Source organism: Leuciscus leuciscus, assembly GCF_965113295.1.
Source record: "Leuciscus leuciscus genome assembly, contig: SUPER_11_unloc_1, whole genome shotgun sequence".
Taxonomy (NCBI): Eukaryota; Metazoa; Chordata; class Actinopteri; order Cypriniformes; family Leuciscidae; genus Leuciscus; species Leuciscus leuciscus.
The window spans coordinates 1900080-1922190 of record NW_028118546.1 but is presented as its reverse complement, the minus strand read 5'-3'; the positions used below and the strand labels follow the sequence as shown (position 1 = coordinate 1922190).

Below are 22111 nucleotides of genomic sequence, written 5' to 3'. Positions count from 1 at the left end.
CCAAGCTGACTGAAGATTGAGGTGTGGAAGGTCCTGTTAATGTTCAAACTAGGGTTAATAGACATATTTGGAATACATTTATCCACACATCATCAACACTAGCTACAACATTTAAAATACTGTACATATTAAACACTACCAGCATTCATTCAGATATTGGGATTTGATATCATTCAATAGCTCCTGTTATCACTCACCAATGTCATTCAATTAATTTATGACAAAAACCAACCCACTGGTGGTCATTAGATCAGGAAACACATCTTTATCCACCTCTGTGCCAGTGTCATCTGTAACTGTAACTGCAAGATCTTCCGGAATTGAGAACTTCTCTTTCACTGCACAACAAAAGTTTTATCAAATTTAGGCAATGCTTTATTCACAATTTGACACATAAGGATAGCTATATATATATATATATCCCCTTATGTGTCAAATTGTGAATAAAGCATTGCCTAAATTCTTGCAGTTACAGTTACAGATGACACTGGCACAGAGGTGGATAAAGATGTGTTTCCTGATCTAATGACCACCAGTGGGTTGGTTTTTGTCATAAATTAATTGAATGACATATATACAATATATATCATATATAAAACTATATACAATATATATATATATAGTTTTAGGTTGGTAAGATTTTTAATGTTTTTTTTTTTTTTAAGTCTCTTTTGCTAATCAAGGCTGCATTTATTTGATAAAAAAATTACAAAAGAATATTAATAATATTGTGAAATATTATTACAATTTAAAACAGTTATTTTCTGTGTAATATACAGTAATAGTGTAATTTATTCCTGTGATCGCTGAATTTTTAGCATCATTACTCCAGTCTTCAGTGTCACATGATCCTTCAGAAAATATTCTAATATGATGATTTAAATGCACACCAAACATTTCTGGTTATTATCAGTGTTGAAAACAATTTTTTACATTTTTATTTCAGGATTTTTTTGAAAAAGTTCAAAAGAACAGCATTTATCTGAAACGGACAGCTTTTGTAACATTAAACACTACCGTTCAAAAGTTTGGGGTCAGTAATAATTTAAATTTTATTTTTTGGGGGAAAATAAATAACATAAATCAATAATTTTATTCATCAAGGGTGAGTTAAATTGTTCAAACCAGTGCTCGAAGTGGGGCGGTACCACTTACTACACTTCTGCATTTTACTCCAAAACTTTTTCTTGCGTACCGCTACTTCTCGCATGTAGCCGGTACTCTACCACTGACAGAAAAAGCGTCAGTGTCACGCCCATTTCACATACACTCCGTTTGCAGTGCGTATTTTTTTCCCGCACCCATATTAACAGGTTAGAGCTTTCACACTGCATGCGGATGCGGTCCGGCAATGCGTTCCAGGAGCGGTGCGTATACAGCAGTGCAACGATCGTTTCTGCACCGAGTCTATTTCTGCTGTGCTGCACACGCTTAATTAAAGTGACAGCGCATGGTTCGTGGTCAAAATTAACACAGAATATGACATGAAAATATAATAATCTCACTATAAATGCATTTAATTAAATAAAATGTAGTAATCTCACCATAAATGTATTTTTGGACTTGCAGACTTGTTGTTCCGTTTTTATACACACGCACGCACGCACGCATGCGCACACACACACACACACATACACGACTTGTTTAAATACATTTATGTTGTTAATAAATATCAATAAATTGTTGTTGTACCAGCAATATCTCCAAGTTTTGTTTTTCACTGTAGAAATCTCAAATGTCATGATTACTTGCCAATGCAAGAGAGTACCGGCACCTTTCCCCCCCCACTTCAAGCACTGGTTCAAACGTTACAGTAAAGACATTTATAATATTAGAAAAAATTCTATTTTAAATAAATACTGTTCTTTTGAACTTTCTATTCATCAAATAATTCTGAGAAAAAAATTGTACACAACTGTTTTCAACATTGAAAATAATAGGTAATGAATGTTCGAGCATCAAATCATCATATTAGAATGATTTCTGAAGGATCAGACACTGAAGACTGGAGTAATGATGCTGAAAATTCAGCTTTGATCACAGGAATGAATTACACTTTACTATATATTACATAGAAAACAATAATTTTACATTGTCATATAATTTCACAATATTAATGTTTTTTATTTATTTTTTTATCAAATAAATGCAGCCTTGGTGAGCAGAAGAGACTTCTTTTAAAAACATAAAAAATCGTACCGATCTAAAACTTTTGACCGGTAATGAAAATATACACCTAATTATTAATAACGACTTCATTACTTACATTCTGCTATAAATATATCAAAGCAAGCCTCTGGGATTTTTATGAACTTCTTCTGATGTCTAAATTGTGCTTTGACTATCATAGTGATTTTACCTCTGAACTCCTGTGGGAGAGGAATAAACATCTTACTGGGTTGCTAACTTGCTATAAATAAAATTTGATTCAATATGAAACCATTTTCTTTTTTTAAGTGATAAAATAAATTACATTTCAAAATATCAAAACATCAAAGATGCCATTTTCATTTTCTCCATGTAAACGCAAATTTGTGAAACCGACGTCTTACGCATACACATTACGAGATCAATATATCGATTGACTACTGTCCACGTCTGACTTTGCTCCATTAAATATGAGTAAAATGTACAAATAAACAAAAATAAATCAGCTGCATGTGAACAAATCTATATTTATTTTTTCTTTTTTTTCTTTTTTTTTTCTGTCTGTCGACTCTTTTTTTTCTTTTTTATTGCAGAACTTGCACATAATTACAAGCTCAGGGAAGTGAAGCAAGGTTGTATCTCTTACAATGAACAAACAATGAAACGAGGAGAAAAAAAAAATACATATCCTGGATTTGCATGAAGCACATTATGTAATTATACATACAAAAAAAGAAAAGAAAAGCATAACAACAAGGTTAAGTCATATCTTTTAATAAATCATCATAATGCATCAAAAATGTTGCACTTTTTTTGTTATTTATAAGTCTAAGGGAAGAAATAAAATAATTAAGGTCAGCAAGAAAAAGAGGGAAGCTCAAAGGAGACTTAAGCCATTTTTGCTTGTGGATGAAGAATTTTGCATATAAGATAAGGAAATTAACAACATGTTCAAGGGACATCCGCTTTGGGTTTTCATAATAAAAGATAATCTCTTTAAGAATGAAGGTGTGGGTCACATTTGTAGGGCCAAAAACAAAAGCACTTAAATTAGCCCAAAATCGATTGGTTACATTACACTCACAAAATAAATGGGGGACAGTTTCCTCAACAAAACCACAAAAAGAGCAAGTCTCATCAATATCAGAATATTTAGAAATGGAAGAGTTAACAGGATAGATTTTATGAAGGATTTTATAATGAATTTCCTTAACTTTGTTGGATACACAAAATTGACTAGGCAAAAGCCAGGCCTTTCTCCAAATTACATTTGTTACAAGGGATCCCCAATAGAATTTACCCCTTGGAGTAACTTTTCTCTTCATTTGAAAAATTGAGCGAATATGTCTGTTGTTGCATTTTTGATCTAAAAAATCTATCTCGCCCAAGCGTAAAGCCGGATAAACACTATTACCTTTACTGAAGTTAAGGTGATTTTTAATTAGCTGAATTAAGCCTGCTGGGATAGCTTTTATCAAGGTATTATATTCCTTTGGTGGAACTGGAAAGTTATGGTGATTCAAAAATTGCTTGTAAGTTAGAATATGACCAGAATCATCAAAGACAGATAGAATGCAATTAAAATTATTGTTAAACCATCTAGGGAAAAAGAGAGATTTATTTCTAACGGTTATATCCGCGTTATTCCAAAGGAGAACTTTGTGGGGGGAAAAGCAATGGACAAAACACAATTTCCACGAGAGAAGGCATTGCTGATGAAAGTTAGATAAGGAGATGGGTAACTTGCTAGGTAAAAAGTTACACTTTAATAGGAAAGACAGGCCACCGAGTTTGTTGAAGATATTATTAGGAATGAAAAACCATAACGACACTGGATTCACAAGGCATCTTTTCAGCCAGTTTACTTTAAAGGTGTTTATAGTATCAGCAAAATCTAAAAAGTCAAGGCCACCTTCACCTCTGGAATTAGAGAGTACTTCTTTTTTCAATTTGTGAGGCCTATTTTTCCAAATAAAATCCAAAAATATTTTGTTAATTTCCCTTATAGCTTTATCATTGATAAACAAAGAAAGAGCAGGGTATACAAAGCGAGAGAGCCCTTCCACCTTAGATAAAAGGACTCTACCGTATAATGAAAGATCTCTCTGAAGCCAGATGTTAAAGACGTTTTTAGTTTTTGTCATTTTATCAGAAAAGTTTAAAAGATGTCTGGTAACGGGATTTTTAGTGATATGGATACCTAGATATTTTACACAGTTTTTAACAGGGATCCCCTCCAATGATGTCTCATCTATATCATGAATTGAGATAACTTCGAAATATTTAGTTTTATACCCGAAGCACAAGAAAATTGTTCCACCAATTCCAGAGCATTAGGTAACTGTTTTTTATCCTCCAAGAATAGTGTGGTGTCGTCCGCTAACTGTGCAATTTTAAACTCTCGATCAAATATAGAGATTCCTGTCAAACTTTCATTTTGGTTAATCCTTAGACAAAGTAGTTCAGTGGCTAAAAGAAATAAAAACGGGGAGATTGGACAGCCCTGTCTGATTCCACGATGGATGTCAAACCTTTTGGATGTATCAAAGTTAACGATCACTGAGCTGTTAATATCTCTATAAAACATGGTTATAGTATCAATAAATGATTTACCGAATCCAAATAACTCTAGAGTGCGAAAAAGAAATTTGTGTTCTAAGGAATCAAAAGCTTTTTGAAAATCAAGAAAAAGTATGAGACCGTCTGAGTGAATTAAATTAGAGTAATCTAGCACATCTAATACTAACCTTTTATTATTAGATATGTGACGGCCTTTCATGAAGCCCGACTGAGATTCTGAAATAATGTTATTTAGACCAGTACGTAATCTTTTAGCATAAACAGCGGCTAACATTTTATAATCTAATTTTAAAGAGTAATAGGCCGCCAATTGTCAATTAATAAAGGGTCCTTGCTTGACTTGGGTATAAGGGATATAACTCCCTGTTTCATTGTAGAGGTCATCTCTCCCTGACTGATGCATTCCTTATACATATGAAATAAAGGCAATTTAATAAAATCCCAAAAGTGAAGATAGAATTCTACTGAAAGCCCGTCAATACCAGGGGATTTACCTATTTTCATTGAGTGCAGAGCTTGATTAATTTCCTCTATTGACAAATCAGCGTCACAAATTCGACTAAACTCACGATCAATAATTGGTATACGGTGTTTAATTGTATTAATACATTTTTCACAGCTGTCATAGTTAAATTCAGATGTATAAAGATTGCTGTAAAATTTGCTAACAAATTCTGATATTTCTTTAGGGTCTTTAGAGGTAACTCCATCGATGTTAAGCGCTGAAAGAGCTTTCCTCTGACCGTTTCTTTTTTCCAAGGCAAAAAAATAGTTAGAATTCTTCTCCCCCTCCTCAAGCCATTTCACTCGAGATCTAATATATGCACCTTTGGCCATCTCTAAATAAGCTCTGTCGAATTCCAGATTTAATTTTTTTTATTTCCATATCTTCTTCTGTAATCTTATCTTTAGCTAGTAAAACATTAAGTCTATTAACCAACTCTGAATCGGTTTTATGTTTAATATTTTTAAGTTCCTTACTTCTTTTAACTGCAATATATCTAGCTTTATATTTAAAGAACTCCCAGTTTTTTTTTATAATCTCTGGTTGATCCGGTAAATAATTCTTTGGTAAGATTGATGATACTATTATTAAATTGTTTGTCTTGTAACAAGGTATTATTAAGTTTCCAATAGCCCCTCATTCTCGGGTTATCATTGATGTCACTCAATTTTATTGCAACTAATTTATGATCTGATAAGGGGGCAGTGACATGAGAAACATCTTTTACATATTTAAGGATAGAAGATGAAATTAGAAAAAAGTCAATCCTAGATCTAAGAGATAAACTTCTATTGGACCAGGTAAAATCTTTTGTAGAAGGATTAAAGAACCGCCATGCATCAGTAAGAGAGAGATCGGAGCACAGGGAAAAAATTAGATCATTATTCATCCTGCTATCAAGTCTAGGGGGGTATCTATCCAGGTGATCGTCCATACATTCATTCAAATCTCCCCCCAAAATAAAATAAACATTATTATATTTTTTGTGTAACTTTTTAAGCTTGTCCACTAGATGAGAGAACATTACTCTATTGGATGCACGAGAGTTGTGTCCATATACACAACAAGCTATAAAGGTGGCGTTATCTTGTTTAATTACAGCACAAACCCATCTGCCTTCATCAGAACATACAGTTTCTAATACAGTCCCTTTAAATCTATGTAACATTATAGCAGTCCCAGCCGAGTGGCTGCTGCCATGGCTAAAGAAAATTGAGCTTCCCCATTACGTTCTCCAAAATGTAACATCTGTTTCCCCTGAATGAATTTCTTGAAGAAAGATAAGATCAGCTGCACTTCTTTTACAAAACAAAAAAATTGCTTTTCTTTTCAGATTGTCCCGCAAACCTCTAACATTTAAAGTTACAACCGACAAGGAGTTAAACGAATACTCCATAACAAGAACCCCTAAACAAAATGAGAAAAAACAACAAAAAAGTTACTTTCTTTAGACTAGCTACCAGAATGTAAAGGGAGAGGTGGATAATGACCAAAGCACATGTTATCGAGGTGATAAACAAATAAGGAGATTAATAGTAAAGGTAACAATAATTAAAGAAGAACAAAAATAGTTCCTATTTGTGCACAACTTAAAAGTTTTTGCACAGTTTATATTGTTAGTCGTCAAGTTTCATCTTTTCGATTTTTGCATGAGAAAAGTAACAAGCAGCAGCTTGGCTTACACGACATCAGCATAGAAGATTTGTTTCCCATCAATCAAAGCAAATGAGTTGCGAAAGGTTGCCTTCTTGCCCTCCTCCCTTGCCTTCTTCACAAGAGGCCACAGCTTATCCCACGCTGCTCTATCTTCAGGAGACAGCGGCTCCGAGAGACGCAGTTTATTGTCAGTTAGAAACTTGCAACCTTTAGCAGCACTCCAAATGATGTCACGAATGCGGCGCTGTGAGAAGAGAATTATGATCGATCTGGTCTTTCCATCCGTCCGCTTCGGACCCAGACGATGAACGACATCGACACTGTCCTGTAGCCCGTCTCCGACTCCAGGAGCAATCTTCCCTAAGATGTTGAGGACCACACTTCGGACATCCTCATTGTCTTTTTCCGCAACGCCGTGCAACTTTAGAAACCATCGCCAACTGTAACGTCTACACTCCTGTACACTTGCTTTCAGTGATTTGTTTTCCTTTCTCAGAGCGTGGACCTCAGATTCCATATGATCGAGAGCCTCTTTATGCACGCCAACATCCAAAATAAGCTGTTGTACCGTCGCTGTTAGACTTTTGACTTGTTTGGAAGTCGCCTCGGTGGTAGTTTCAATCGCCGAAATCTTCTGGAACGTTTTGTCTAATTTAGAATCAAGCTCACGAATAGCCGCCAAGACATTCTCATTCCCGTTTCCACTAACGTTAGATTCTGCGCGTTTAGTTTTTTTAGCAGCTGGCCTCTGAGGAGTATCCGAGAGGGATGTGACAACCTCATTGTCGAAATTTGGACATGTCAAACCACTGTGATTCGGTATCTTTCTTAAGTTTAAATCCAGCACTACTCGAGGCTGATGCTGAATTCTCAAATTGATCAGTTGAGCCAGATGCGTCGGAAGACATGGTGTCAAGCCAAACTTGTTTAACTTTCTTCTTGCCTCTTTTTCCCATGCATAAAGATGTCAAATCAGAATCATATAACGTTTTCACGTATTTTTTTCACGTTATCACCAGTCCGATTAATAGGTTATTAGGGATGCACCGAAATGAAAATTCTTGGCCGAAACCGAAAACCGAAAAAGAGGAAACTAAGGCCGAAAACCGAAAACCGAAACACCGAAATAAATTATGCCAATTATTAGTACCATTGCATTTATGGCTATGACTGTGTACTAACTTTACTATAATCAAGGCATTGCATAAATTAATATTAAAGTTTCAAAGAATAAATCAATTAAAATTTTATGCAAATATTTATTTAGCACATTGCAAAGTATAAAATTAAATGTTTAACTTGACCCCACTCATGTGTACATTAAATAATAATGTAAAAGCCTACTGGCCTGCAGAAAGGTTTAAAAATGAAATGTTCTCTCATAAAAACAAAGTGCATTTAGGTCAATACTGCCATAGCCCATAATAATATCTGCAGCTATATGCTCATGGACGTGAGTTGCAAAAACCATAAACAGCTAAGGTAAACACACACACCTCTGATAAATGACGGCTGCTCTGCACACACACGCAAGGTCTCTCGCTCCCTCTCTCTGCCGCGCGCGCGCTACGTATGCGCGCTCATGCTCGCTCGCGATTCCGGGAGATTTAAACTAATTTGCGGTCATCAGGGAGCCGCTATCAATACGCGGGAGACTCCCGGAACTTCCGGAAGACTTGGGACGTCTGTGTTTTAAAAATCGCTGTCCGTGGGTCACTCTCAGATATATTGAAATACGTCCACACCGCAGATATGTTGCTTCAGACAAGCACGTGCAGGCCGCGGTATCTGCTGTTTGCGTCATCACAACATTTCGGCCGTATTGTTTCGGTGATAAAAGTCTTTCGGCCGAAAACCGAAAATACACTTTTGGGCCATTTTCGGCCGAAAATTTTCGGTGGCCGAATATTCGGTGCATCCCTATAGGTTATATCACCACTTCACCTTTATTTCCCTGAAGAGCAAAGAAACACTACCACCTACACCGCCGCCATCTTGGCCTCACAAATCTATATTAAATAAAGCAGCACCATTAAAAGCTTCAACCGCCATCTTCTATTGCATCAGCTGCAATACAGCCTTGCACTACAGCGTCCCAATGGTTAAACCGCGTTATTGCAGGCGTTATTAGTTGAAAATATCTGTCGACAATATCTGTTTTGACGTTTATCGATAATGTCGACTACATTTTTCAGCCCTAGGGAGATGAGTGAAGAGCTGTGCCTTATTTCTAACGTTACCTATATTTCACGACGAGTGTTCCACACAGTGTTAGAGCGAACACTAACAAATATTACTGGATTTCGTTCCTTAAAAGGCAACTGAGAGCTTTAATTCACTACAAAATTTTAAATTAATTGCGTTTGACACCCATATTTGGCAGAAAATAATACCACGCAGATCAATCATTTCACAACATGATAAACTTAACGTTACCACAGTTCAGAACCACGACTATCACAGAACCACGGTCAACGAAAGAATATTCAAATTAAAATCATAACAATTAGTTTTAGTCCAGTGATCTTCCTGATAGGCCAATTTAACGTTACTGGTAGAACACTCTAGAAATTCAACAGTTAACCTTGTAAAATGGCCTGTGCTTCGCGCGCGCAAAACTTTAGGCTTTGTCGAGTGTGCTCAGAAAGAAAATGCCTGTGAACGTGCATAAAAACAATTACAGTGCGTGAGACGTGATGATAGACAAAACTAAGCTTAATCGAGGCTTTACTACCTTTACATAATTTATAAAGTGGCATGACATTGGCAAAAATCAAAATACAAAAATCAGACATCAGAGCTCGTTGGCTGTCTAATGTTAATTATTCATTATTACAGTGATTTGTGATCGAATAATATATTAAACTAATAAACTCTATACATTGAAATCAATTTACAGTCTGATTTATCTGTATTACTATCAAGTTAAAGTATTAGACTTACCCCACGCTTGACTCTTCCACAAGTAAAATGGCGTTCGCATGTGGTCTGGACTCTGGTTCAGTCAAAACGACGGTTGCACGTAAACGGAGGTGTGGCTTGGTTAACTCTAAAAGAGAGTTATGTTTGCAACAACGCAAAATGACACCAACTCTTATTTAAAATGGACACTTCTGGTGTTAAACCCAATCTGTTTAGTGTTGATTCAACACTTTATTTTAATACTTTATTGTAACACTGGAAAATCAACACCGGTCAATTTACTGTGATGTTGACAATTTTACATTGTACAGGTTATCACTTGGTTTTTGACCAAGTGAAGCTCTTGAAAAAATTCACAGAAGAGTATGTTGTCTGGAAAGAAATCAAGCATCACTGGCAAAGGCTCAAAAGAGACCATGCCTTTCTTAAAAATCTTTTAAAATAGGTTGCTGTTGATATAACTGTTTTTGTTCAGTACTTCGCTTATATTATGTGCTGCAATACTATATTCAATTCAATTCAATTCAAATTTATTTGTATAGCGCTTTTCACAATACATATTGTCTCAAAGCAGCTTTACAGAAAGTGCATTTCAAAAAAAGGTACATAGAAAAATACAGTTAGTTAATCATGCATTAATTTAGGGCATAACATATCGCCTGCGTCGAGTCGTCTCCTCACGGGCGTGGAGTCGTCTCCTCACGGGCTTCGAGTCGTCTCTGCATGGGTGTTGGGGCATCTGAAGTTTCCATGAGAGGCTGGATACAAACTGGAGCTGACGTACTCTATTTACCTCGGGACTAGCGTCCCGAGATAACAACAGAAAAGCAGATGGGAAATAATTAGCGTAGCTGCTGTTCCTAATATTAATGCATTCAATCTGATTCAACTAGTATAAAAGGTAAGTATTATGTGAATGCTTGGCTAAAGAGATACGTTTTTAATCTAGTTTTAAACTGGGACAGCGAATCTGAGCCTCGAACAATATCAGGAAGGCCATTCCAGAGTTTAGGAGCTAAATGTGTATATATAACACTTCAATGTGTATATTATATAATGTACTGACTGCTGCTTTGTAAATTTATGTAAGGAACAGGCAACTCTGGCCCTTTGCATTCTACTTTTTGAGGTTAATTAAGAGTTAACCTCCAACCCTAATCGAGCACATCTGAAAATTTGAACCAAAGTCTTCAGGTTTACTTATAGACAATAGGCAGGAGGGTTTGAGGTTGGAGCTAAATCTGCAGGACAGTGGACGCTGAGGGCCAGAGTAAACCATCACTGCTTTAAATAACGCAGAACATAAGCTGACCCGACTGTCCATTAAACAACTTCATTTGAATGGTTTGTGTTTTTTGTTTTACTTTCAGACCAGCACTGGAGAACGCCTGACAATGGGATGTTGAGACTTCTTCCTCTGGTTGAGAAAAAGCTACACCACATCAGTGATCACATCTTCTGTTCTTCAACTGAACAAACTGTTTAGACGAGGTAGAAGAACACGAACATGATAGAGACGTACAGGGAAGAGCAAGAAACCAGTTTAGCTGTGATAATGAATCATTATTTTCCAACACAATATCAAATCTGTTTTCTGTAGGTGACTGAATATGATTCTCTGGCACTCGTTTTGTGGCTTCAGCAGCTGTGAATGGATTCATATGATGTTAACGTATTTTTGAAGACACATTTTTATTTATCTTGAATCTCATTTTTCTTTATGCTACTTTATCAACTTTATGCTTTGTCCTCCAATAAAGTGTTGTTTAATAAAGTATGGTGACTATTGTGTATTGAAAGTGGTGTTTGGTACAGTAAATATACATTTTTATTTGAGATTTTTATTTCTTATTTCTTTAGTTTAATTAATTTAAAAATAACTACATATAATTAAAAATAATAATAATTACAACTGGCCTGTTGGAGTATGCTTTTACTTCTACAAAAAGGGCAGATTAGGTACCTAGTCTTATTATTTTTTATTTCATAAATTAATCAGATGATTTAGATTAATTCACAAATAACACACACGTAAATGCGGTGGACAAAAAATAAATAGGGGTGCACTATCTAAGCTTTCACATTGCCTTTTAAGTCTAGTAATTTACATAATCATAGCAGACGCTTTTGTCCAAAGCAGCTTTAAAAGTGAGGAAAACAACGAAACCGTTATAAAGATAAAATAATAGGCTACTTAGATACGTTTCAATCGTTTTTAGAAACAGACACACACACACACAGTGTGAGCAATGTTCTTATTAGGTGTTTTTATGCGTTTGTCACAGAAACGATAAATATTTAATCAATCACGACAAATATTAGAGAAAAATACAATATGATGTATGCCAGCATCTTGCGCATCAAAACAAACTTGTCCTTCCTCCATCACGGTTGAACTCGCACTAGATCCAGCAAGGGTGAGCTAGAACTCTAGCTCCTCCCATTTGACGCTGCAGCGAATCCCCGCTCACTAAATTTAGCGAGCTGGAGCTCCAGAAAAGGGGGAGCTCGAGCTCTAGCTCCTCCCATTTGGCTCTGCATCGAGCACCATCTCACCCGCCTATTACGTCTCGTCTTTCCATTGGACTGGTTATACACGTGCTTCACGACGCAATCACGCAGGGCGTTCCCACCGCGTCTCGACGCAGCTCGAGTTCCCTTGAAAGGGAAGCTGATGTTTCGCCATGTAATCAGACAGTCGATTCCTAAGTTCCGATACAAAATAGTAGTAAGTATTTCACAGAAACTTTTATAAAACCGTAGACAGGAATGTGTGTACTAGCTACTTGATGGAAAAGATGGAGGAGTTTGTGAATCGGTTGGATATCTAGACTAAATATGTATCAAGGGGACTTTTTATGTCTTGAGGCCCTTTACAGGTGACGTCCACATTAATACTTTTTTTCTGAAAGGGCGTGTTTTACATTTTTCATCCTGTAGTAAAGGAACGGGGTTTCTTTTGTGTATCGTGCTGTAAGTTAGGCTATGTGATGATTTTTCAAATTACTTTTTTGAGTGAACGCATCGATGTCATTATCTATTTACCTCCAACTCTCATGATCAGATCATTGATAAAGATGTTTAATTAAGTTTTATTACTTTAGTTTAGTGTTTGTTCGTCATTTACATCCAGAGTCAGTGGAGATCAGACTGTTGCAACTGTTCAGCTTCATCATGGATGACACACAAACATCCAGAGTTGAAGATTTTTCTCCAGTTTGCAGGTACTTTAAATTAATACATTAAATAAATATATTAAATAACCCTTTATAGACCCATAATAAAAGAGATGTCTGTTTTAAATGAATTTCTTGAAAACAATGTCTAAACCCTCCTCAAGTGCTTTTCATCCAAACAGTATGAAGATCTTACATATGATGATTATCATCAAAAACTAATTAAATCTGTTCTGTTATAGTTCAGTTCAGCAGGAGAGATCAGAACCAGCGCCCAGCTGTGTGTCTTTGAGGAGTGACAGGTCTATGGGTCATCTAATAGATTTTAAGAATGACAATACACAGGCTGATCTCAGGTAGGCTACAACATTTCTTAAAGACAGTGTTTTGTATTTTGTATTTATGATATTCATAATAGACATTGTCTTCACCTGATGCAAGAGAGACATCCCAGCTAACACAAATACGTGACTGTTACGTAACTGCAACGTAATCTGGTGACCAAACTTTCGTCGTGGCGACGTAACTAGTTACGTTGTGGCAACCGGAAAAGTGAAATTCCTGGATTCGTTGTCACGACGTAACTTTGTAACGTTGTCAGTTAGTACCGGCGACGTCGTGGCAACGTTGTGGATCGGCAGTCGTAATTGGTAACCAGTTGGTCATTTTAGTTTTTAATAATATGGGCGGACATGCAGTGGCTTAATTTAACTTGTCCTCATTGGCCCAAAACGATTTTAGAGACTTTTTTAACGACACATATGAACGATACAGACTCAAAATTTGGTTAATTCAGTTCATTTACTATAGAACAAGACACAGACAGCAAAAACAGTGTGCAAACAGGTTATACATTTAAATGAACGTTTTCCCCAAAAGCTTGAACATCGAACTACTCCTACACGTCTTCATTTTGGTGGCCCTAATAACAAAGCAAGAATAAGAAAAGAAAAATGCTAGAAAAAAGAACAGTTGAGTGTTTTCCCATTTAACATTTAAATACACAAAGCAATAAGCACTGAAAGATAGAATCTGTATAAGCAGACAGTTTTGTTTAAAAATCACGCATATATTTTTCTAAACATTGTCACAAAGTTATGTTGTGGCAAGTGCTTTATTTCCTTTTAAAATAATTTGATAACTTCATGACATGTATCACTATATTCGATAAAACCTTAGTTTGAAATCATTTCTTTTTTACATTTAATAATACATATTATTTTGTTTTTCTTCTTCTGAAGTCGTGATTATGATGTACGATGATTTTTTTTTAAACTAGGAAACTAGGCCTATTTATGATTATTCCTGAAGGCAGCATTAAACCCCCAAATTGTCAGGTGACGGTGCAACTGTTCGAACAAATGAACTGACTAAGAAATCAATTTAAAATGGTGTCTTAATAATAATTAAAAAAAAAAACCTATGCCATCATTTTAGGTTTGAAGCCTTTCATATAATTGTTTTTTATAAATATCAGTAGTTTTAAAGCTGTTGAGATAATTGAGAAACTTTTGTCCGGCCATTTGTATATTCTCAAATGTTATTATGAATTTACAAGGTAATAACAGTAAACATGATAATGCATCGTCCAGAGGAGCTTAACTGATCTCTTTGGCAGAGTGAAAAAGTTTGTAGAGCTCTCTCAAATACTGATAAAAACTGCTAATTTCAAGTATGGGTAGGTTGGTGGTACACTTTTCATGTCAGGTGGTACAATTACAATACATAATATTTTTGTTGTACCACCTGACATAAAAACTTAAATTAGTTTCAACACTTTAAAATGTCATTTATTTAACATCTAAAAAATGTTTAAACACATTGTCTTCAAGAGTGTTGATGTCATTAGAAGTCTTCCCAAGTGAGGCTGGATCCAAACTGGAGCTGCTGTAATCTCTAGTAAAATATGCTGAGCATCCTGAGATAGAAACAAGGAGACAACAGGAGAAAGATTAGCATTGCTGCTGTTCATATTATTTCAGGCAAAAGATGGTCATGTGCACTTTTTACTATTTCATCACATAGTGCAAGATTATGAGATGTGTTAAATGAATGCTTGGCTAAAGAGATGTGTCTTTAATCCAGATTTAAATTAGGATAGTGTTTCTGGGCCCCAAACATTATCAGGAAGGTTATTCTAGAGTTATTCCCTTACATTCTATTGAATTAATAGGACATCTTCTGATTTTAATGAGAAAACATGGCCTAACGAGTCAGCATTTTGATACTTGAATATACAATACATTCTTACAATGCAAACGTCCTAAACATTTCTGAGTATTATCAATGTTGAAAACAGTTGTGCTGATTAATCTTTTTGTGTAAACCAATGTAACAGTTTAATCCATTTTCTTTTCACTCTCTCCAGGATTCATTGTTAAATAGACCCAATATATAAAAAGTAGTTTACACTACTGTTCAAAAGTTTGGGTTCAATAGAGTAAAAACAAAACAAAAAATCATATTTTATTCAGCAAGGATGCATTAAATTGACCAGAAGAGAGTAAAGATTTCTGTTTCAAATAAATGCTGTTTTTTTTCTTTCATTCATCAAATAACCCTGAAAAACACAAAAATATGAAGCAGCACAACTGTTTTCAAGACTGATAATAATCATAAATGTTTCATCTATGGTTTTAGTTTTACTTATTCAATTATTCATATTACTCATACAGTGTCACTTACTTTTGGATGTCAAAACTTTCTTAAAATAAATGAAACAAATAAATGTAAATATGAGAATTAAAAAAATAAGAAAATAACAGATGCATGGTGATATACAGTAGGTGACAAAATATTGTGAGAAAATGGATATGCAGTTATTTAATGAGCTTCCTCACATCACCTGTTTCCAACTTCTCTGGCAGCAGCTTTCTTCAGAAATGTTGAAGTCGTGGAGCTTCCCCTGTTGTAGAAGGATTATTTTGTTGCTGCTGAAATCACAGAACTATTTTGATCAATTTGTGTTAAACATTGAGCTAGTTTCAGCCAATTTTCACACTCCATGTAAGTGACGTCATCGAGTAAGTTACGTTTATGTTAAATAAATACGTTTGTTAAATAAATTAGCTCACTTCCAAGCTAAATTATTTTTTTTACAAAACTATCAAAACCTATCATCTACCCATAAGATGTGATTAAAAGCCTAAACGTTCATATCAAAAGCTCAAGCTATGAAGTTAGCATAACGTTAAGTTACCTCTTCTGAAAACGGTTGAGATGCTAACGGACTTTTTCCGAAGACACTAAACCATTTATATAAAGCAAATATTCAACAGAAGCGCGTCAATTACAAGTAAGAGAAGTGTCAAGAACAGTTGTGTGTATTATTTGTGTGATTTTAGAGACTAAACTCACCTGAAAGCAGTGAAAACAACAGCGAGAGAGGGAGTTCAGCTGCTTTGTCAGTTGCAGTCAGTGGGGCGGTCTGTCGGTTTCCATGGCAACTCATCTCCGCTCCAGTGTTTGAGGGCGACTCGAAGGTTCACGCGCACGGCGCACGCCCATTAAACGTCAAAGCCACGCAACATTTACAACCATAAACATCTAACCTTAATTATTTGAATAAAATGAACGTCTTTCAAACGTACGGAATACTAAACAAACAATTGAAACAAATAAAATATTTCATAGAAATGCAGTCTGATAAGATGGTAATGAAATTACGGCCCCGTGACGTTGCAGTTCCGTTGCCAGTAAGTCATGAAATTACCAAGTTATTACGAATAGAGTACGTATCTGGAACGTTGTTAGTTATCTTATAACCTTAGGAGGACGTACTGACGACGTTGTGGGTTGGTAATATGATAGTAATGAAATTACGGGCCCGTGACGTTGTAGTTACGTTGCCAGTAAGTCATGAAATTACCAAGTTATTACGAATAGAGTACGTATCTGGGACGTTGTTGGTTATCTTATAACCTTAGGAGGACGTACTGACGACGTTGTGGGTTGGTAATATGATGGTAATGAAATTCCGAGCATGCGACGTTGTAGTTACGTTGTCAGTTAGTAAGGTCATGACGTGACCAAAAAGTACGAATACATTACGTAACGGTTACGTCGTGTGTTAGCTGGGATATCTATGAGTGTTCCAATTTCATGGCTTGGAATCAGATAAATAGCATTTTATTGAAAGAGATGCTTATATTATTTGAAACACCCAACTTTTGTGGTCATTTTAAATGGTCATTTTAAATGTAGTCCTTTTTGTTGGTACCTGGGCGTTGTGGAATTGCAGGTAATGTGCAGCAGTGCTGCTGTGGCCTTACATGTATATTCAGAGCTCAAAAAAATACCCTATTCTATATTCTGACCTCAAACCCATTATAACCTCCTCCAAAATGACTCCTCCAAAAATGACCAACAGATGGTATCAATGTAATACAATTAAAGGGGTCATATGACGGTTCTAAAAATAACATTATTTGGTGTAATGCAATGTGTTTATGCGGTTTTAGGTTAAAAAACAAACATACTCATTATTCTACACATACTGTACATTATTGTTGCTTCTCTATGCCCCGCCTTTCTGAAATGCGTTGATTTTTACAAAGCTCATCGTTCTGAAAAGCGTGGCGTGCTCTGATTGGCCAGCTAGCCAGTACATTGTGATTGGCCCGATGACCTTAAAGGGGTGGTATAATGCTCTTTTCACAAGATGTAAAATAAGTCTTTGATGTCCCCAGAGTGTGTATGTGAAGTTTTAGCTCAAAATACCCCACAGATATTTTATATCCTTTTACCTCACACAGACATGCACTGAAAATGTCAATGTTTATGTTCAAACCAGAGTCAGACAATAATGGAGAGACTCAAGAAGTGACAACATGTAGAATGCAACAGTACATTTCTGAATGGTTAGTTGATGAATTTAGGTAGCTTATGTGTTATCTTCTATTCATTGATTAGCATTTTTTAAGGACTTCGTCTTCAACATTACACACTAACTAAAGTTAAAAAAGTGAAATCATAATCAACCACCCCTTCAAGCGTGTGACGGAAATGTCTCGCCCCTTACCATATTTGGAACATCAGCTCCAGAAGCAATAAAGGCATGTGATCATGTCAGAACTACCTTATCAATTCGAGATCGATTCTGATCCGGAAAATGCAGATGTCCAAGATGAGCGTTCATCTTTGCATGGCGGCGCTGGCGGCAACAATAATACAGCGAGAACAAAAGTTACAACATTGTTTCTACTCAGACAATTCATGGGACCATATCATCTGAACATATTTCCAAATGAAATAACCTTTTATAGGCCCATAATAAAAGAGATGTCTGTTTTAAATGAATTTCTTGAAAACAATGTCTAAACCCTCCTCAAGTGCTTTTCATCCAAACAGTATGAAGATCTTGCATATGATGATTATCATCAAAAACTAATTAAATCTGTTCTGTTATAGTTCAGTTCAGCAGGAGAGATCAGAACCAGCGCCCAGCTGTGTGTCTTTGAGGAGTGACGGGTCTATGGGTCATCCAATAGATTTTAAAGAATGACGATACACAGACTGATCTCAGGTAGGCTATAACATTTCTTAAAGACATTTAAATATTTGAATGAAAGAGATTTTTGAATAGTCAGTAGCAAATTCTTAAAATATAAAAAAAACATACTTACAGGCTGTGTGTGAGTCAGAAGCGCCAGAATGTACAAGCAAATATGGAATTGCCCCACTTTTTAGAATCAGCTTTGTGCACGGCCTGCCTTGTACTCTCGCAGGGTCTGGAAACAGTCCTCTGAAAATTGCGCATCACACAGTCGAATATTTTAGTTGTACTGTTCTGGAACAGTTGTAAATAAAGTTTAAGCATTGTTTTCTAATTGTGTCCTCTTTTGGAAGGCCAAACTCATTTAGTTTGGCTTTCGCAGCGAAAAACACAGTGTCTCCACGACATGGCGGCGCTGGCGGCAACAATAATACAGCGAGAACAAAAGTTACGCCTTCTTTCTTTGCGTATACATTTATTTATGAAACTCTGTCCCCACACACTGACCTAGATTTGTTGGGGCGAGTTTGAAAGAAGAGTTTTAGGAAGGCGTGGCTGAGCCTTTATAACTTTTATAAAGAATATCTCTTAAGGTTTTACACTTTGAGCTTTGTAACTCTGCAGATCTTATACTTGCACTAACAGCTACATAACACACTAAAGAAAAAGGAAAACAAGAAATCGCATCATATGACCTTTAAACTTTATGAAATTAATCCTGTTGTTGATAGAAAACATTGTTTCTACTCTGATAATCACTGGGACCAAATCATCTGCACATATTGCCAAATAGGCACAAGGTTTTGTTATCAGTTGAAGATCCTCCTTTATGCCTCTTATGTCAGAGTCCACTATCTTTAAAGCAGATTTTAAAGGAATGCGATGGTTTTAACTCTTCTAGGACTCTGTTTTTATTCTGTTGATTCGTATTAATAGATTTTTTTTTTATTAAGTGAGGCTGAATTAGTTTAAAAACATTTGTAAATTTAGTTTTTAGTTTATTTCTCTTTTTATATTTTGCTACTTTTATTCTCACCATTAAAATAGCTCTGACAACTGACATGATGTTAAATTATAAGCAATCAATCAATAATATATTATTTTAATATAATATTTACAATATATAAAAAGCTTTCTCAAGCTAACACAAAGTTTGTCTTGACAAACGTTTTTTTTTTATAGTTTTTGTTTTTAGTATTATTACAGTTGTGGCCTTGAGCAGTTGATTTATTAATAAGTGCATTTACTTATTATCTGTTTTAGGAGGTTGACAGTGAATTATTAAGGTAATATAAAACAAATCCACCAATATGTCTGATTCTTGATTCTCTTCATGATGTTTAAGGTCAATCCCACCACAAAGATCAACAGTAACAAAACCCGCCTGTAAGAAGAATGACCAGCCTATGAATCAACTTCAGGACTTTAATGAAAGCAGGGATGCTAGTGTCAGGTAAAGTAAACAAACAGGTAAACAAATACAACATTTTACTCTATATATTTAACTTATGTAATACCATGTTATTTTAATTTTACAGCCATGAAGTCCTGAACACATTTAGATCAAAACTGATGGAGAAGTTTAAGCGTCTGAATGAGGGAACAGCAAAGCAGGGAAACCCAACACTCCTGAATGAGATCTACACAGAGCTTTACATCACAGAGGGTGACAGTGGAGAGATCTGTAATGAAAATGAGGTGAGACAGATTGAGACACAATCCAGGAGAGCAGCAACAGAGGACAAACCCATCAAATGCAATGACATCTTTAAACCTTTACCTGGACAAAACAAACCCATCACAACTGTGCTGACAAAGGGAGTCGCTGGCATTGGAAAAACAGTCTCTGTGCAGAAGTTCATCCTAGACTGGGCTGAAGGCAAAGTGAATCAGGACATCCAGCTCATATTTCCACTACCTTTCAGAGAGATCAATTTGATGAAGGACAAAACACTCAGTCTTTCAGATCTTCTTCATGTGTTTTTCCCTGAAACAAAAGAAATGGAAATATCCAGTGACAAATATAAAGTGTTGTTCATCTTTGATGGTCTGGATGAGTGTCGTCTGTCTCTGGATTTTCAGAGTGATGTGAGGTTTTGTGATGTAAGTGAATCAGCCTCAGTGGACGTACTGCTGACGAACCTCATTGTGGGGAATCTGCTTCCCTCTGCTCTGATCTGGATCACCTCTAGACCAGCAGCAGCCGATCTCGTCCCCTCTGAGTGTGTCCATCGAGTGACAGAGGTACGAGGCTTCAATGAGCCACAGAAGGAGGAATACTTCAGGAAGAGAATCAGTGATCAGAGTCTGGCCAATACAATCATCTCACACCTGAAGTCATCAAGGAGCCTCTACATCATGTGCCACATCCCAGTGTTCTGCTGGATCTCAGCCACTGTTCTAGAGAAGATGTTGAGTGAAGCAGAGAGTGGAGAGATTCCCAAGACTCTCACTCAAATGTACACACACTTCCTGATCCTTCAGTCCAACATCAAACAGGAGAAAGACTATGAGAAGAACCTGACAGATGAAGACATGATCCTCAAACTGGGAAAAGTGGCTTTTCAGCAGCTTGTGAAAGGCAATGTGATCTTCTATGAGAAAGACCTGAGAGAGTGTGACATTGATGTGACAGAAGCATCAGTGTACTCAGGATTGTGCACTCAGATCTTCAGAGAGGAGTCAGGCCTGTATCAGGCGAAAGTCTTCTGCTTTGTTCATCTGAGTGTTCAGGAACATCTAGCAGCTTTATATGTGCACCTCTGCTTCACAAACAACAACAGGAATGTATTTGACCCAGTCTCTGAACCAGATTTGTTGTTTGTATTAAAGGACTGGTTTCAAGTTAAGTTTAAACATGTTTCATTTTCTGAGCTCCATGAGAGAGCCGTGAATGAGGCTCTACAGAGTAAAAATGGGCATCTGGACCTTTTCCTGCGCTTCCTTCTGGGGTTGTCAGTGGAGTCTCATCAGATTCTCCTTCAGGGACTAATGACACTGAGAAGAAGAATAAAGTCTGACAGCAATGAGAAAACAGTTGAGTACATCAAGGAGAAGATCAGGACCATTGACTCTCCAGAGAAATCCATCAATCTGTTCCACTGTCTGAATGAACTGGGCGACCAGTCACTAGTGGAGGAAATACAACAGTATCTGAAATCTGGAACAATAAGTGAAGCCAGACTCTCTTCATCTCAGTGGTCAGCTGTAGTTTTTGTGTTGTTGACATCAGAGAAGAGTCTGGAGAAGTTTGATATTAATACATTTGTTGGAGAAAACAATAAAGCTGAAAAACTGAAGGTTCTTCAGAAGCTGCTGCCCGTGATTAAAGTTCAGTAAGTATCAGTGAAAACTATCACTTTACTGTTAAAACAAAAGAAAATAAAAAGCTCATAAATCTAAGAAACATACAAACATTTATTGTATCAGTAATAGGAGCAATATGGCAGCATACTTGATTTTATTGTTTTTCTGATTTTTTAAAATCTATTTTATTGATGTGAATAATGACGGGGAGATGTGATTGGGAAACAATACAAGCTGACTCAAACTTGTGTTAAAGCACCTGACACCCAATGTCTTCAACATGAGGATTCATTTAAAACAAACAAGTTTAATGTTACAAATGAT

At 36.1% G+C, this 22111-nt stretch overlaps 1 protein-coding gene and 1 long non-coding RNA gene across 2 annotated transcripts in view; one reads left to right on the top strand and one right to left on the bottom strand.

Annotated features, from left to right (window-relative positions):
- Positions 1–22111, top strand: part of LOC309510013 (uncharacterized protein) — a gene marked incomplete at its 3' end in the record, with an annotated part of 1894646 nt that overhangs the window by 145552 nt on the left and 1726983 nt on the right. The window contains exon 6 of the mRNA XM_082191149.1: positions 20180–21816. Within this exon, the coding sequence (XP_082047275.1) occupies positions 20180–21816 (1637 nt within the window). The remainder of the gene's footprint in view (positions 1–20179; positions 21817–22111) is intronic.
- LOC309510034 lies at positions 13772–17064 on the bottom strand. The gene is made up of 3 exons (XR_014210150.1): positions 16345–17064; positions 15833–15920; positions 13772–14905 (listed from the first exon to the last, which is right to left on the bottom strand). It is a non-coding gene; the product is annotated as an uncharacterized lncRNA (long non-coding RNA).